The sequence below is a fragment of the Ostrea edulis genome, chromosome 6 (assembly GCF_947568905.1).
Source record: "Ostrea edulis chromosome 6, xbOstEdul1.1, whole genome shotgun sequence".
Taxonomy (NCBI): Eukaryota; Metazoa; Mollusca; class Bivalvia; order Ostreida; family Ostreidae; genus Ostrea; species Ostrea edulis.
The window spans coordinates 82,290,248-82,308,722 of NC_079169.1; the positions used below are offsets into that span (position 1 = coordinate 82,290,248).

Sequence of the window (18,475 nt, forward strand, 5' to 3'; positions counted from 1 at the left end):
AAAGTGATGGCAACCTTTTTACTCAAAATGTCTCAATGACATAGGAATATATATTAATGTCTAGTAAAAACATTTATTTTGTACAAAAACAAGAGAAACCTAATATAACGACGATAGATTGTCGCTTTTAGTGTACAGAAATACATAAGGAAGAATTATTATCTTGCAAGACAATAATTATTTAATTACCAAAATTCATGTGATATTCATACACATTAATGTGCCTGTTTTGAGGTTTAAAGGTGTTTGAAATAATTAAATACTGGTGTTATTACTGAAATATACATGTATGATATGGAGAAATTTTCATTTAATTCATTTTTGGTAACAAAATGACAGCTAATGCCCCTTTAAGAATAACTATCTTCAATGCACATCATAATAACCTTATTGTTTAGCTTTAAAGAATATTGGCTACAAGGAATCTTGATTATCAATATTAAACATATTTTTAATTTCTCTCAAGGAGTTCCTTATAAACAAACATAAAATTATGATTATAATATACATAGACCCTTGTGTCTTTCAATATGTTAGACTGTTCCCTTTTATTGCTTTTCTTGAAAGTTGTGTTAAAAGAATTGGTGGTCTTGAAAAAGGTTGTTGTAGTGAACAGCAAAGGTCAACTGCTTTTAAGAAGTCTGTGTACCTAGTCACCAAGAGCAAGGATAGAGGTCGTGTGGTTCTGCATTTCACAGGGTCAGTTAAGGGACTAAAAGAATACAGTGTTAATGCCAATTATTTCCATGAATAATGAGAGACATCTCCCATCTCTTGTTAAAGTTTTCTACTTCAAAGATTTTGTGGGAGATGAGAAATACTGTATTTGATGCACAGAGACACAAAATTAAAAGTGGAGCTTGTTGGTCCTTAGTGACATCTTCCTTGCAGTATTTCATATGCCTTATAAAGCTTGCAAACACTAGTGTGGATAGAGCACGTGTACAGATGTTGTGTACACACCACTACCCTTCCACTGTCTACACACACACACACACATACACACACACACACACACACACACACACACACATATATATATATATATATATATATATATATATATATATATATGTTTTACCGCCGTCCCGTTCCAATTTGATATCCTTTACTCTCGGGCGCTTTAAATCAGAGACGGGACACTTTTAATTTTGATAAAGTTGATTTTCCTTTATATTCACATGCATAGTATGACTCAAGTCTCATATACTGACCGACAACCTCCAACCCCTTACGTTGCATTGTAGGACGAGTCCGTCCCCTTCATTACATGTATGATGTTGAAGTTTGGAATATAGATTGATTGGTTGATAGATTGATAGATAGATAGATTGATTGATTGATTGATGTTTTCCGCCACACTCAACAATTTTTCAGTTATATAGAACAGCTGTTATGAATTTTTGGTCCTTTTTTTTAAATTTTCGTTTGATAATCAAGAAGTTTTAGACGATCGTGAGTTATTCTCTGCTCCCCCCCTTTCCCTTCAGAAAAAAAACACACTATGTGTCTGATGCTCTTAAGATTCTTATGTGCAACAAAAATGAAGTTCAGTAAAAATTTTGGCAACTTTCTTGCATATTGTAATGAAAAAAATAATCTGATATTAGCCTTAGATTGCAAAAATAATATATATGTCTCTGATATAAAGCCTACCAAAATACCGTGTATTGACGGTATGACGTCACAGTTGCAAAAGCGCGGTAAATTATAAAACTGATGTTTAGGAAAAAAAATCATGACATCCACAGCAAAATCTTTACGCGATCAATCATTCAATTTCATGGTGCACGTAGTGGTTCCTTAATGTCGATATCGTTTCCCTTGCCTCTAATAGATTATCAAGTCTTAGATTATCATTTTCTTTCAAATTTCTTCAAATAAATATTCATAAACCGTTATTAATAACGTACTATATTAATCAATGAAAGAGAAGGTAAATAAAGTAAGTAGAATTGTAGAGTCAAATTATTTGATTCAAATAAATGCAATTTCGCTAGAATCAGATAAGAAAACGTCCATTCGTATTCACTTTAAAAAGAATTTGATGCAGGCCTATTTCTTGTCGCTGTAAACGATGTGGATTTTTAAAATTAGAGTTTACGTTAACTAAATTAATCTTTTGACGTTTCTCGCGATCCATATGTGAAGCGACGTTGATAATTGACTTACATTTAGAAATTTGTGCACAGCATATAAAGAAATTTACGTATATATCTGGAGATGGGCATATAGGAGGAGAAGGTAACAATTTACTCAACATCCCAGATCGAAACAAATATATGAACTTGAGGTGTATTACAACCCACCATCTACCCAAATTAAACGAACAAAAATTGCAGTCACCATTATCTATATTCTAAGACACATCAGCGTTTGTCCGCAGGTTGCATTTGAGACGTATAATATTAGTACAGTTCATACATGTGGCTTTGCTTTAACACAAAGGGGGGAGGGGGGTCGACAAGCAAAAACGAAGAAAGAAAAAAACCCACACTCACTGTTACTCTTGTTGGCATAAAGCGACTTAGTTTGTTGATTTCATGATATTTTTAAACTACATTTTCCATTGTATGCAAGGTGAAGATAACGAACAGTGATCAATCTCATAACTCCTATAAGCAATACAAAATAGAGAGTTGGGCAAACACGGACCCCTGGACACACCAGAGGTGGGATCAGGTGCCTAGGAGTAAGCATCCCCTGTTGACCGGTCACACCCGCCGTGAGCCCTATATCCTGATTCTACATGAAAGGCATATTTGTCATAAAAAGTGGAAAAGATTGGTACCCAATCCCAAGTTCTATTTGCCGTAAGTATAATTCTTTGTAGTATATGTCATGCTCTGGTGATATTTGTAATTATATGACTCTGGCCCCCCATGTAATTATACATTTTCTTACAGAATTGAACAAATTCAATGATTTGCAGCTTTCCAGAAAACATCTTTTTAACATATAAAATCTTTCTGAAATTAAGACCAGTTAGGAAAGCAAGTTAACTTCAAGCAACAATTCATTTCTTATTTTATAAAGACCATTTCTAATTAGACGGTAAAAATTCTTGCAGAAATACATTGAATCTTTCAGCACCACACTGTTTCAGTCTGCTTGTACTTAATTGACTTCATTACTTTTGTATATGTGACAATTTCACTTCAATGTTTATATAAGAAAAAAAACAACGTATCGTATGAGTTATATGAATTTGATATGGAATTATTTTTAAGTCCCCTGTAAACTGTCATCCACCACCAAAATACCTCACTGTTTGAACGAATCAAAATTCACACCCTTACAGTGTATGCATAATTGTATTATATTGTAATCAATTTGTTCTTGGTATTTTCAAAGATTTAACAGGAAATAATTCTGAATCATAACTCTTTTGTAGATAAACACTAGCCCTAGAAATTTTTTAATGACTATACAGTGTATATTACATATGTGTATGTAAATATTGCACATGTATTTTGTGTCCTTCAATAAAATTCATAAAATATAATAAAATGAACCCTTATATGGCCCCATCATGTCCTCAAGAACCATGTTTTAAAACCCTATACAACAGTATTCACAGTTTTGTCATTTCTGTTCCTGTTGATCTACTGCAGATTTGAATGACCCATTCTATTTTGCATTTATTTCTCCTTGAAAGGGATCCAAGATCCCCCTTTAAAAATAAAAATTTATGTGAAAAGTTTACTTTGACCATTTTCCCTACTACAGGTATACCAAGAAAGTCCATAAATATTCTATATGTACGGTATATCATACATATCTATGCATATCCTTTTCATCAAATTTGCCTCCCATGAGGCTTTTTTCCTTCAATATGTACTGTATGAGAACTACAGGTATCTATCAAACACAACTAAATGACACTTTCAGAAAATTTATCATGTTTTATTAGCAAACACTTTATCATTATTACACTATTGATAGCCTCATTGTCATATATATATATATATATATATATGTATGTGTGTGTGTGTGTGTGTGTGTGTGTGTGCGTACGTGCGTGCGTGTGTGACATTGGAAAGGAATTTTTTTATGTTGAGTTCTCTGTATGTTATCTTTGGGTCAAGTCATAATATAAATTGCCACATTTATTTATCATTGAAATTATTTCATTACTACATTAGTCATAGACTTTACATCACACTTACAAAAATGTCTTACATTGGTTTTAGCCGAATTTCCATTGGTTGATTTTAACTGCACAAATATGTAATGATTTATATTTATTACAACATGGATTTTCAATGACATTAGTGATGACATTTCTGTGGTGAGAGTATATTTATCATTTTCTCTGTATGTTAACTTTTGGTCCTGTCATAATATAAATTCCCACATTATCTATCATTGAAATTATTTCATTACTACATTAGTCGTAGACCTTATATCTCACTTACAATTTATCTTAATTAATACTGGATTATTACTTTAATTTTAAAAAATGTCAGGTGTTGAACTGATATCTATATTAGACATGTGTTTTAATTAAGTTACACTACATATGGATTTGTTCTCTTTGGATTTTCTTTTTTGAGCCACTAGTTATTTGTATTGGTGTGTAAACACAAGGTGTGAATCTAGGAAGGTGTACAAAGTTATATGTATGATTTAATCTAGACCATATCATGGTCATTGATACTCATATGACTTTTTAAAATCCTGTACCAGATCTATATGTTCATCATCTTCAACAGCATGACACTGGGAGCAAGCATGACACAATTACTATCTATTTGAAAAATAATTTTTGAAAGTGCACCTCCACAATGTTAATTTGGGGGAGGGGGTGGGAGAGGAGGCACTTCTCTTTAAAAGATTTGTTTGCATAGATCAACAGATGTATTGATATAATTCTGAAATACCTATAACCAAATTAATGCGATAAAGATCTAGTGATTGATATTAGCGATTCCTCAAGCACTTTCATTTTAGAAACAATTTCAAGATAGTTATAAAAACGAAATTAGGCTTTTAAAAAAAATCTTCGATAGTCAATCTTTAATCTGTGCCTGTAGTATTTCACTGAAGATGTACGTACACTTAAACTTTATCAACATGTCTATGACACTACGGACAGTTGACGGACTTTTCAAAAGATACGAGATCTCTGAGAAAATCCGAGTCACTAACCTGGTTGTTTGAATGTTGTCGCTTTTTCTGGACAACCTATCCATCAGTAAAGAAGTTCCTGGCGTATCTTGTCTTTCCTGATTGGATTCCCTCTCAAATATGACAACAATACGCAGAAATGTGACCCTGATACGATAAAATCTTCCTCCTGTTTCCACAGATGCCTCGGCATCATCATCACTACGTCGATGACACTCCGTTCAAAATCATAGTCCAATGTCAAGGCCAGTAGTGTCAATTTTTAATCAGTCTAAACGTTACACAAAGTGTAGAAGAATTTATTTCTACTAATTCTGGAATAATTAAACCCTACGTGGCCACCCATCTGCTATTTTAGAAAACCGAATCACACGCGTATAGTAACTTGCGTTTTTCTGCAGAAGTTTTGAAAGCCTGTTTTAGTGTCATTATTCGTAGGGGAAAGTAGTCCCGGGGATTTGACACTGTACGGAGTTTGAGATAAACACGACTGAAGAAGACCGGTAACACGGTCGAAGTCAATCGGATCACACGCTCGTCCTTTTCCGTAATCGGCAAAAGACTCGGACGTGAATCGGCGCAAGAATTGCATCAAACCGATTCATTTCTTTGCCGGAAGCGCGCATTTGGAAGAGGTTAAAAGACCAGAATCGAATCCCTGTATAATGTGTTAATTACATTTTCACCACAGATTCAGTTTTGGTATCATTAATGTCTTATTCACTCTAATACATACACATATAAGTGGAAATTCATAGTGGTAGAATACTAGATGCATTTGAAAGCTCGCGTTTCATTTTGTAACGTACGAGTGTGACGTCATATTTGCATTCGTGTACACATGGCTGCAGAATCTGATGGAGCCGTTCCACATTAGAGGTTCATTTGCGATTGGGTCGAAATATTTCTACAAAGTGTTTAGAGTTTATATATATATATCACAGAAATAGTAATTCACTCTTAAATGAACATAACTGCCCTAAGTGAAGAAATATTTAATATAAAGCACAGGAAATATCACTTATTTGGATACCCACTTCCGCCTCTACGCGGGGTTGAACTCACGACCTGCGAAACGAAATTTCCTAGCACCATGTAACCAGCGAGCCAGACCGCTCGACCATCTAGGCAAGTCAAAAACCTTGCTTTCGATGACGATGGAATTCTCGCCACGCTGTCACACGCTACACGGTCATTGAAATTGGGAATTGGGATACAGTTACTTAATGTCCATTTAAGAGTATCATACAAGATACACGTTGCATTTGAAATATTATATATATCGTGTTTTTAATTCATAGGTATTGCCACGCGATACAAGTACCTGAAAACTGTATTTGGTAGACGTTCCAAGATCATAAATAAACTGAAGTATGCTGGCAGTCAAGCAAACAACGCCTCCTGGGGATATACCTTCCTTACAAGGGTAACTGTAATGAAAGGCGATGATAAACAACAGTGTTCAATCTCACAACTCCCACAAAAATTACAAAATAAAGAGTTAACAAACACGGACCCCTCGACACACCAGATCAGGTGCCTAGTAGGAGTAAGCGTCCCCTGTCGTTCACATTCGCACTTAGCCCTATATCTTGATCAGGTAAACGGAGTAATATGTAGTCAAAATCAATGTGCCAAGAACGGACTAACAATCGGTATGAAACACGTCAGACACACAGCAAGGTTAAGGTGTCCCGCGTAAAGTTAAAACAAACATCATGCAATGTACCTCGGTGCACTTCACACTATATGACGTCACAATATAAAAGTACATCACGACGTACAGGTCTATAGTTTTCTTTGATAATTTATAAGTCTACTATTCCTATATATAGTATGTGCACGAAAGAATGTAAAGTAATCTTTAAATTACTTTGTGACTTTGAAATCGCCCCCGATGTGCATAGTCATTTGGAATAAAGAAAACCAACGCATGTACATATCGACTCGGCACAGGTGAAAGATGACGATATTTTATTTCGAGCAAGACATATTCCTAAAGGTGACTAGTTGCAGATTTAGGATTTTGATACGGAAGGTAGAATATTTTGCATCGTTTAGATACGATTTGGATGTGAATGTGGAAAATGCCCAACATTTGAGTTAAGATTATGGAAAATGCTATATTTGAGAGGATATTGTATCGATCCATATCACTTTTTAAATTTACCATTTCAATGTCAACATATCAAGCCCAAGCTGCAAATGATTTGAGTGCATCTTTCACATGTGCCGAGGTGATAAACAACTAAAAGTCTAGCGGATAAAAACTACGTACTTGTAGTTAAGCGAAGGATTTTCTCACGTGATACGATGTTTGTTTATGTATTGACAAACGATTTTTACTTTTAAAAATTCGACGTTTGGAAGAATTTTACTTTTATACGAATATGCTGTTATTACTTGTTATTTTACTCGGGACATCTTAAAGTTCATAAGAGACGGTTTTTAACCATACTTTTCTCTCTCCATAATTATAAACTTTGTTTCACAGACTCCTCAAAAATACTTTTTAAGATTAATGACGATATTAACTCGAAGAAATCGAAGTGCAAAGGTAGTCGGAATAGAAAATCGTTACCCGATTATCGTTCCTTATTTCCTGAATTTGTGACGTCATAAGAGACCACACTCAGATTTGCGAATCAAAACAAAAGCACATCCATAGACGATTTATTCACAGCTGGAGAAGTTTTTGAATGGGGAACCATAGTTCGTTACACAAGGATATAACTTTGAACTCATTATTAATGCAAATACCAGCCACATCGACGATTTTTCTTCAGAGGACGAACAAGATCGATCAAGGTCCTATTTATTCCAAATCGGTTGAAATAATACTGACTGGTTAATGATAAATGTATGATAATTTCAGAGTACATTCTCTGATGACAATAAAAGAAATATAGATAGTTATTACTTCCGCTTTTTTCAACCCCATGCAGACAAGCAGTATCCGTTGTTGTTTTTTCCAAAAGTTGAAGTAATTGAAGGTTGACTGACAGAAAAGGTGGGCACCCCCTCATCCCCCTTTGGTTTCATGTGCCCAAGTTCCACCCTGACTCGGATATATTCTATAGCCAGATCGGAATTTCCTTTGCACAAATCGCGAGCGCCGCATTTTGAATTCATTTTCATAGAATTTTTCCAAGAATCGTGTGCAGCTATTTTAGTTTAAGAGGTGAATTATATAATAATAAATATAAATGTCTACTTAACATTCTTTTACAATAAAATTTGCGACATTAAGGCCTATTTGAAGAATAATTTAATTAATTTTTTGTTTTAAATTTTGCCCCCAATAAGGTAACCAACGTGCAAATTAGTGCTTCATTTAAAAAAATCATCACCCAACTCTTGCATGACGGTAAAAATCGGTTTATTTCATCTGATATAAAAACTTGTAGTTTCATGATCGCTCCACCATTTGCTTTGAACATTCTTTTTAAACAGAAAAGAGGGGGGGGGGTGTCTGATAATGCAACTTTCAACTTACACATGTGTAAAGTTAGACATATTCATCTTCAATTTATTTACTTATCTACAGAGAAAAATATTCTGATCAGAAGAGCTTCACATGACTATTTCAGAGTCAAATTTCATTTCAAAACAAATCAGATCATGTTCAGATACTAAATTATGAATATCTGTACTACCGTCATTATACAGTCAACGTTTAGTTTTGTAGGATTTTCTCGTCTTCGCCGTGCTTGCAGTTGGTCTGTAGTCGAAAATAGTTAGAACTGCATCTTCTTGAAGATTTAATTTCATAAATCCATTAGTTTTTGCCAAAGTAGAGTGTATACAATAACGAAACTGATCCTCATCAACCCCCGTAATCATGTAAAATGATCGTGAAACAACTTCGAGTTCTGTGTTCTCGGTGTAGATTTCACACCCAAGTCTTTCTGAACGTTGGATCATTTAGACAAAAGTATATAGAATTACCCGATTTGCTACATTACAGTTGAATGTAAGCACATTGAACATTTTGACGGCTAAAACCCGCAGTTATTAGTATAAACAAATACACATTTGCGTCAGGTTGGTCTCTTTTGACGTCATAAAGCAAGGGAGATAAGTCATCTTCCTATTTTGATACTTCACACCATAGCAACATTTGACGATCTGTAGAGTCTGTTACCTTACGATTTTTTCTGAATGACTTATTTACATATATTAAGTAATTAAAGAAGAACACATTTTCGTGCAAAACATTTTTTTAAAATTGTCTCCTATGACCTTTAACCCCGCTGTGCAGCATTTGACCCAATGATAGGTTATATGGGCAAGCTGGATCATTATAACAACCATAGAATTTACGAAATGGTGGCTTTAACTGTTGAAACCCCTGTTGAAACATCAACTTGTTTATCAGTAGTCTTCATCGATTTAAAACTGTTCATACACCGAACAAGCTCCTGCGTATTGAATCAGTTGAGAGATATAAAGACCATATGCAAGTGATAATGGAATATTGCTACAAAAATATGGGAACTTGACGATGGAAAAGCTGAAATCATCCCGCTTATCGTAAATTTGAGTTGTTAGTTTGCCGTCAATATCCATTTTCAATAAAACATCTAAGTATGAAGCAGATGTGGAGGCACCCGTGGTGTCTTTTATCTCCAGTTCATAGGGATACACATATATCGAATCGACATATGCATGAAAATGATTATTGTTAATAGATAAAACGTCGTCGATATATCTAAACGTCGAGTTGAAGGCCACAACAAGAGATTATTTTTCTTGTCATGTACAAGCTTTTGAATAAACTCTGATTCTTATGAATATAACACAGGTCAGCTAACAAAGGAGCACAATTCGTGCCCATGGGAATTCCAATAGACTGTTGGAAGACCTGATCACCAAAGACTAAGAAGAAATTGTTATTGATGAGCTATTTTCTATTTCAACTTCAGGGTACTTGTGTGTGGGATCAGAGTGGTGTTTAACAAAGTAATGACCGATCACTAGATACGAATATTTCTTTTGTCCATCTCTGTTGAAGAAGCAACTGTCTGTGATGTCAAAAAGTCTAGTCTTTAATTTATCGTGAGGAATGGTCGCCTAAAGAGTTGAAAACTCATACGTTTTGATGTTGTTGATTTTAGAAAGGTTTTGCTATTTCAAATTTCCTAAAAGTTTTTTTTTTTTAGAATCCTGATTTGATTCACACCACGTCTGGCATATGTAGTCGCACAGTACGTTTGAAGTTTCTCCTTCACAGCTGTTAATATTTTCGTGGGGAACAAAGATAGGAGTTTGGTAGATTATTTACTCGATCCAGCAATCGAGTTTAGGAATCCAGTATAGGTAATTTATATCCATACATCGCATTGACTGGGATATTAAATGTGTCTAAAACTGAAAAATGGTTTCAAAGAATCTTATTCTTTCAAAGGGCAGTTGGAGTTTAAGTACAATTACCAAATGTGATAGTAAAATACAGAATGGGCCTTACAAAAAAGACAATGTTGTTACAAGTTTTGTCAGCTGGAACCAAAGTATATTCCTCGTGTAACCTATCTAATTCTTTGATCACTTCTGGTTTACTGTACACACAAGTATATCTTGTAAGTACTTTTGTTTTGATGAGTCTAATGTGGGATTTTGGTATTCCTCTTAAACTGTTAATCCATTCTGACATGTTCTTCATTTTCAAATTTAGCCCATCGCCTGCAATAATCTTCGACAGAATTCATAACACAGATGAAGTTGTAATATAAAATAACTTATAATGAGGTACCCTTAGTATTTATAGAAAAACCCATCGTAAATAAGACATGAGATGTATCTGTATACATGTACTTACCTGGACCGTTTTGATGGCCTTCCATCACAAGCGTCTCGAATGTTGCTGAAAGGATCGGCACCGTCTTTTATCTCAGAAGGGTTCATTGTCAACAATGTTATGTTTTCTGTTTCTTTTATTTTGCATGCGATTTCTTGGGCTTTACTGCTACATCCATCTAATAATGGGTTAAATTTTTAGTTTTATTCAAAACTGCATTTTGTTAACATATAATACAGTGCATAAGCATATCTAAAACTAGAGTTGAACGATACATGTAACTGAAAATTAGGAAACTCATTAGTAATTGAACTTATCATACTACAACGAACTTCTAAAGAGTAGAAGAAGACCCCTCTTTTTTCAGGTCAAGGGTCAATTTACTGTGGGCATACAGGAATATATTGTCAGCTTGATATATCGAGAACCCATTGCTTGATAGACATTAAACTTAGTATACTAGTATAACCATAACCGTAAATGATAGGAGGATGAAACCTTTTCTAAAACATAGAGGGTAATTAGTAGAAGCGAAGAATTTAAAATGAAGAGATTCGGTGTCCCCTAAAGGGAGTTAATGCCTCTTTATGTTTTGCGATTTATTCGTAAAACATGTCGAACTTGAGAACGGTTTGTCGTAGAGACATGGGACCAACTGGAATAGGATCGGTGACCTTTGACCTTGAAAATTAGGTCAAGGTCAAGGTCATCAGAAAAGAGGAAAAAATAGCACTTTTTATACTCTCTTTCCTGCTTAAGATAGCGTTGAAATATTATATGGGTAAGTATTGACTTCTTGATTGGTTTTGATAGTATGCATTACAACTTTGAACTTTGACCCTTTTGTGAATTTCGGAGACTCGCGTCGCAAACATTGTTATCGCTACTCCTACTTAACGGAAAGTCATAGAGACACGAAACCTTCGCTAATGAATTCACAGTAAAACCCTCTTTTAAAGAAAAAATAATCAAAGGGATACGAAACCCTTAAGCATAGTTATTGCCCCTGAAAGTCTCCAATATCATTATCTAAGCCTATAACTTTTATATTAATATCGATGAAAACATGGGACCACTTGCATTAAGACCGATGACCTTTGACCTTCAAAATGAGGTCAAAGGTCAAGGTCATCATCAAAATTATTTTTTTTCCATTTTCAAGGTCTTTCAAAGTATTTTTAGCATTGAGAAACTAACGGAAAGTAACCGAAAACCCCTAAACAAATCATTGCCCCTGAATGTCTTGATTAACGTTTTTAAGCTGATAGCTTTTACATTAATATAGATAGAGACATAGGATCACTTGCATTAAGAGCGATTACCTTTGACCTTTAAAATGAGATCAAGGTCAAGGTCATCGTAAACATTATATTTAAGTTTTTATTATTTTAAATTATTATTAAATTTTCAAGGTCGTTTTGAGTTTCGTACATCATCTTAAATATCTTTTTTTAAATCATTGTAGGTGGAAAGCCCTCTAATTGTTCGCGAACAATTAGGATTACTAGTTATTATGGTCTTCCGTCTTCATCGGAAGACCCTTCTATTATTCTATTGTTGATTTTTCACTTTTCTTATTAGGGTCTTCCGTCTTCAGCGGAAGAACCTTCTATTATTCTATTGTTGATTTTTCACTTTTCTTTTTATTAAGGTCTTCCGTTTCAGACGGAAGGCCTTATAGTGATTGTACTGTTTATTATTATTAAGGTCTTCCGTTCTTCACGGAAGACCTTATAGTGATTCTACTGTTTCTTCTACAAACATATTATACAAAAGAGGCCCATGGCCCACATCGCTCACCTGAGTCACCTTGGCCCATATTTCAAGATTTTCCCAATATATTCACATCCATATTGTGATCCAACACGCCGCAGGAGGCATGATGTTTATATATTTGAATCTGTATTACGTCATAAAGCTTTCATGTCAATGTAAACTTTTCAGGCCCAGTAGTACGTAAGAAGATTTTTAAAGATTTTCACTAATTTGTATCTAAAGGTTTGATCCCTTTTTGCGGTCCACCCTACCCTCGGGGTCCGTTATGTTTACAAACTTGAATCTGCATTATGTCAGGAAGCTTTTATGTAAATGTAAACTTCTCTGGCCCAATGGATCTTAAGAAGAATTTTTTTAAAGACTTTCCCTATATATTTCTATGTAAAACTTTGATCCCCTAAAAAATAGTTGCGTACCCCTCTTCCGATATACGTGGTTCTTTGGTTTCTGTAAAAGTTTGGTGGACGTCTATTTCTACTATACCCTTGGTTATTTTCATTTTGTCCGCTATTGTCCTGATTCCGCCTGTTTATAGCTTTGTGATGCTTAGGAATCTGTCGATATTGCGGAATAGCACTACGAGAGATTTGATTTTTGGATTTAGAATTCTCGTATTGATTCTTATTTGTATTTTTTCGTTTTCCCCAAAATGAATTTATTCCTTTAGAAAATGATGGCCCAGGTGTAATCATTTTTTAGGAGGAGGCAAAATGAGCCAAGACCAGAGATACAAGAACCAAATACCACGGTTATCAACAACAGCAATTCAAGGGATACACCCAGGAATATAATTAAGACAGAACCAAAAGTATTTAATCTTTCTGATAGACAACTAACGGATTCCGAAATAAAACTACTGTCTAAGGGTCTAAAATACACCCCTACACCTCATGTCAATAATCAAGAGCTTAAAACGGATGTTAAAGCCTATACTCGGCGACTCAGATTATATGAATATTTTCATGAAAGTGAGACCAGTGAATCTGAATCCGAGTCTACAGAGGCAGAGCCAACAAACCTTGTAAGAAATAAATCAAAGTTCAATCCAAAACGAGGAAGAAATAGAACTTTGGATGCCGTTTGCGACACATTAGAAAATATTCATTTTCCAAACAAACCCAGGAATATTAAATCTAATCTCTCTACAGAAGAGGAAAATGCTCTTAAAAACCTCCGTGATGACCCAACTATCATTATCAAAGAGGCCGATAAAGGAGGTGGAGTTGTCTTAATGAATAAGGATTTCTACAAAAATAAAATTTTACAAATGTTACAAGACAACAATTTTTATGATAGACTACATAATTGTCATGAGAAGAAAACCATTACAAAAATTAAAAATCTAGTATATGGACCACTATCGGAAGGTTTAACAGATAAAGAACAGGACTACCTGACAAACTTTGAATTCCGAGAGAGTCAATTCTATGGTTTACCTAAAGTTCACAAGTCTAAAATTATTAAGGATGCCATAGCAAATCAAAATAGTGTATGTATTACTTGTCTGGATCCAGCGGACTTATCCTTCAGACCCATAGTAGGAGGACCAAACTGTTCAACGCAGAGACTGAGTCATTTATTGGATATACTTTTAAAATCATATTGCCAAAAAGTACCCAGCTTTGTAAGAGACGATCTGGATTTTATAAATCATTTACCTACTCAGGTCACCTCCAACACTAAACTTGTCACTCTGGATGTTATTAGTTTATATACTAATATTCCTACAGAATTAGGATTGGAAGCGGTAAAATTCTGGATGGAAAACTATCCCGATGTACTTAATGACAGATTCCAACAGGATTTTATTTTAGAAGCACTAAAATTAGTTCTAGACAACAACTCGTTTGCTTTTTCCGACCATCATTACCTCCAAACTAAGGGAACTGCAATGGGGACAAACGTCGCACCTACCTATGCAACATTAACCCTAGGTTATCTAGAACATTAGTTACATGATCAACTATGTACGTTGTGGGGGGCAGAATTTGCAAATAATATACAGTCTAAATGGAAGAGATATTTAGATGATTGTTTTATCTTGTGGGATGATGGTGTCGATAAGTTATCGGAGTTTTACGATCTACTAAACCAACTGAACTCGGATATCAAATTCACGATGGAAACAGATGATACGCAAATGCCATTTCTTGACGTTCTTATATTAAAAGAAAATACCAGCTTAAATACGGATATTTATTATAAGCCCACAGATACCCACCAATACCTGCATTTCGGATCGTGCCATCCCCACCATACTAAAACAGTTATACCATATAATCTCACAAGAAGGATTTGTACCATGATACGAGGGATATCCGCTTGGAGGAATTAAAATTGTATTTATTACGCGGGTATGTTAAGGCAGGTCATGCTTCATTTATGCACGTAAACTGCATCATTTTTAAAATCGGTCTTACACAGAGAGGGAGCTACTAACTCTTAAAAACTATTTTGGTTGTTTAAATGAGAACATTTTGTATCATAACAACATGACAAACATGCGCTTCCGTATGACGTCATTGCATGACTGTTATAAATAGATCATGGAGGTACCTTAATAGAAAATGTAAAAGTAACACATTATCCCAAGATTTAAATATTGGTCTAACTGGCGATAATGACGGTAAAACACCCATTGTATATCAGAATTACTGATAGAATCCTACCACTTTCAATAAGAAATAATTATTGAACATTTAAACACGAAACCATCTAGCCCATGTTTTACATTTTGCACGGATGGCTGATGCTATGCAGTTTTCTTTAAAAGTTTTTTTAACAGACGATTCTATCAGTAATTGTCGTGTACATTAGTTTATGACCTTTCAAACGGTGTATAAAAAGTCTCTAAAAGTATGCGGCCTAATGTGCTACTTTTGCAGTTTTATTTCAGTCTGTGACAGAGGAAAATCGGATCAACATGCTAAATGGAATGTTTTCTCCGTTAAACAAAATTGTCAATGAAAGATAACAACATACCTTCTTAATATCAATAAATTCTCAGCGTTTGACATATATATCCCATGTTATATATTTCAAATACTCCACATTTTGTCGATATTTGCATGGCACATATAAACAAATTCCTTGCATGTGTCAACGTCACTCGATGTATAGTCATGACGTCATCAGTTTACTTTCATTGGATCTTAGTAGCTGCATGGTTTATTTTATGCATAAATAAAACTTAAATAAAAAATAAAATCGGAATTTAATATATACTTAGTGATATACTGATTTCAATTATGACGTCACATTGTTTCGCGGATTTTATCTCAGTAAAAATGTTTATGAATTAAATTAGCTACTTAGGGAAGATGAACAAACAAAAGGCATATACAAGAACTGTCGTTTTATTAGCAGTAAACGCCAGCCCAAAAATCTTAAGAGAATACTTTGTTCCTCCCAATTAGATGACCATACTTATACAGTGTCAAAGTGTACGGACCCTCGATGCGGTACATGTGACTACATTACAGAAGGGACCAGTTATAATTTTAACGGACGAGAATTTAAAGTTAATGCTAACATGTCATGCGATACAAAGGATGTCATATACGCCATCACATGTCCTGGATGCAAGGAATATTACATTGGTGAAACTGGCAACACTCTCCGTGCCCGTGTACGTGTACATAAGCAGCACATCAGTACACCTGAATACAGACAAATCCAGTTAAGTGCACACCTGGAAACGTGTGGTAAAAAACGATTTAACATTTTCCCATTTTATAAACTCAGATGTGCCAGTGCTATTCAGAGACGGGAAAAAGAAAAACATTTCATTGCTATTGTAAAGCCAAAACTTAATAGTCTTTTATAATTGCCTATGATTTTCCCGTACTTTTTCCAGATCATTGTTGTACAATATCCATGACGTCACAATATAGACATTTAACGTTCCGCTTACTTTGACGTCATAATCACTGTTACTATGATACTGCTATGTATACATTTTTGTAAACCTTCTGAAGATGTAATGAAAGCGCTAAAGCTTTACGGAGGATTTCTGTGTTTTCTTTTCATATTTTTTAAATATTAGTATCCGATTACTGAGACTCTATTTCAATTTTGGATATATATAGGATGTACATCAATTTATACCATGGAAATAGCAATATATATATATATATATATATATATATATATATATATATATATATATATATTGCTATTTCCATGGTATAAATTGATGTACATCCTAAGGAGTAGATAACCTCTATTGATTTTTAGGTCACATGGTTAAAGGTCAATCCACTCTGGACGTAGAAATGTATTGTCCGTTGCATATCTTCAATTGTTTTGTCATTACTATCAATTAAATAATACATGTGTGTAACCCTTTAAAATTTTGCGAGGACATATACGATTTTCAAACATTTCTTGTTATTTCTACTGATTCCCTTTAAATCGTTACTTTGTAAACGCCAGGGTGCCAAATGATTGTTAGGAAATGCATTTATTTACAAATTCGAATACATTTCTTTCTTCTTACTCTATTTCTATTTAGAATGATATGATTATCTGTAAATTAAACAGAGAAAATGGACAAAGAATGAAGGAGTTACGTTCATTTTCTGAAAACATTTTTGTCCTTCTGATGGTATTATTATGTTCCCCAAACAAAGTTTGGGAACATATTGTTTTTACTTTGTTTCTTCTTCTTATTATTATTATTATTACGGACCTTATAGTGATTCTACTGTTTATTATTAAGGTCTTCCGTTCCAGACGGAAGACCTTATAGTGATTCTACTGTTTATTATTAAGGTCTTCCGTTCCAGACGGAAGACCTTATAGTGATTCTACTGTTTTTTATTAGGGTCTTCCGTCTTCTATTATTATGTCTCCGAACACAAAGTGTCAGAGACATATTGTTTTTGCTCCGTTTCTTATTATTCTTATTTTTAAGGTCTTCCGTCTCAACGGAAGACCTTATGTTTCTTTTCCTCTATTATTATTATTATTGTTCTTTTTCTTACCGATTTTGTGCACGCGATTTTTCTAAAACGGCATGATAGATTTTCATGAAACTTTCAGGAAAGATGTAAAATAGGATTGTCTAGAAAGGTTTTTTTGGTTTTGCAAAAATCACTTTCGGTCGGAAGTTACGGCTGAATTTCCGTTTTTCAAATGACATTTTGTCCGGGCGTTTTCTCATAAACGGTTAAAGATTGAGACTTCAAACTTTCAGGGATGATAGATGGTGACTTGTAGCTATGCAATAGTGTATTATCATTGCCATCCGTCACTTCCGGCCGTCACCGGAAGTGAACAAAAGAAACGTCAAATTTCAAACTAATGCTTTTGACACAAAACTTGCATAGATTAACTAGATATCTTTCGGCGTTTCAGAAAATGTTAGACTTACCGGAAGTTTAACCAGCAACTTCCGGTTTTTAGAGAGAAACTTCGAAAAAATGGTCTTTCTTTGTCCTAGTATATCTCGTTTATTTATCAAACTTTTAATACGATATTTACAGATTTTAATGAAACTATCCATCTTAATAGAACCCTGTAACACTATTTCAAAATTCACTTCCGGTCACAAGTTACGGCCGAATTTCCGTTTTTCAAATGATATTTTGTCCGGGCGTTTTCTCATAAACAGTTAAAGATTGAGTCTTCAATCTTTCAGGGATGATAGATTATGAATTGTAGCTGTGCAATAAAGTATTATTTTTGCCATCCGTCACTTCTGGCCGTCACCGGAAGTGAACAAAAGAAACGTCAAATTTCAAAATTATGCTTTTGAAACAAAACTTATAT

The 18,475-nt window shown here is 34.3% G+C and overlaps 1 protein-coding gene across 1 annotated transcript in view; it reads right to left on the bottom strand.

Annotated features, from left to right (window-relative positions):
- Window positions 1-18,475, bottom strand: part of LOC125646260 (uncharacterized) — a 140,368-nt gene that overhangs the window by 57,394 nt on the left and 64,499 nt on the right. Inside the window, exons 10-11 of the mRNA XM_056140983.1 lie at window positions 10,949-11,105; window positions 6,455-6,560 (exon numbers count right to left, since the gene is read on the bottom strand). Coding sequence (XP_055996958.1) covers window positions 6,455-6,560; window positions 10,949-11,105 — 263 coding nt within the window. The remainder of the gene's footprint in view (window positions 1-6,454; window positions 6,561-10,948; window positions 11,106-18,475) is intronic.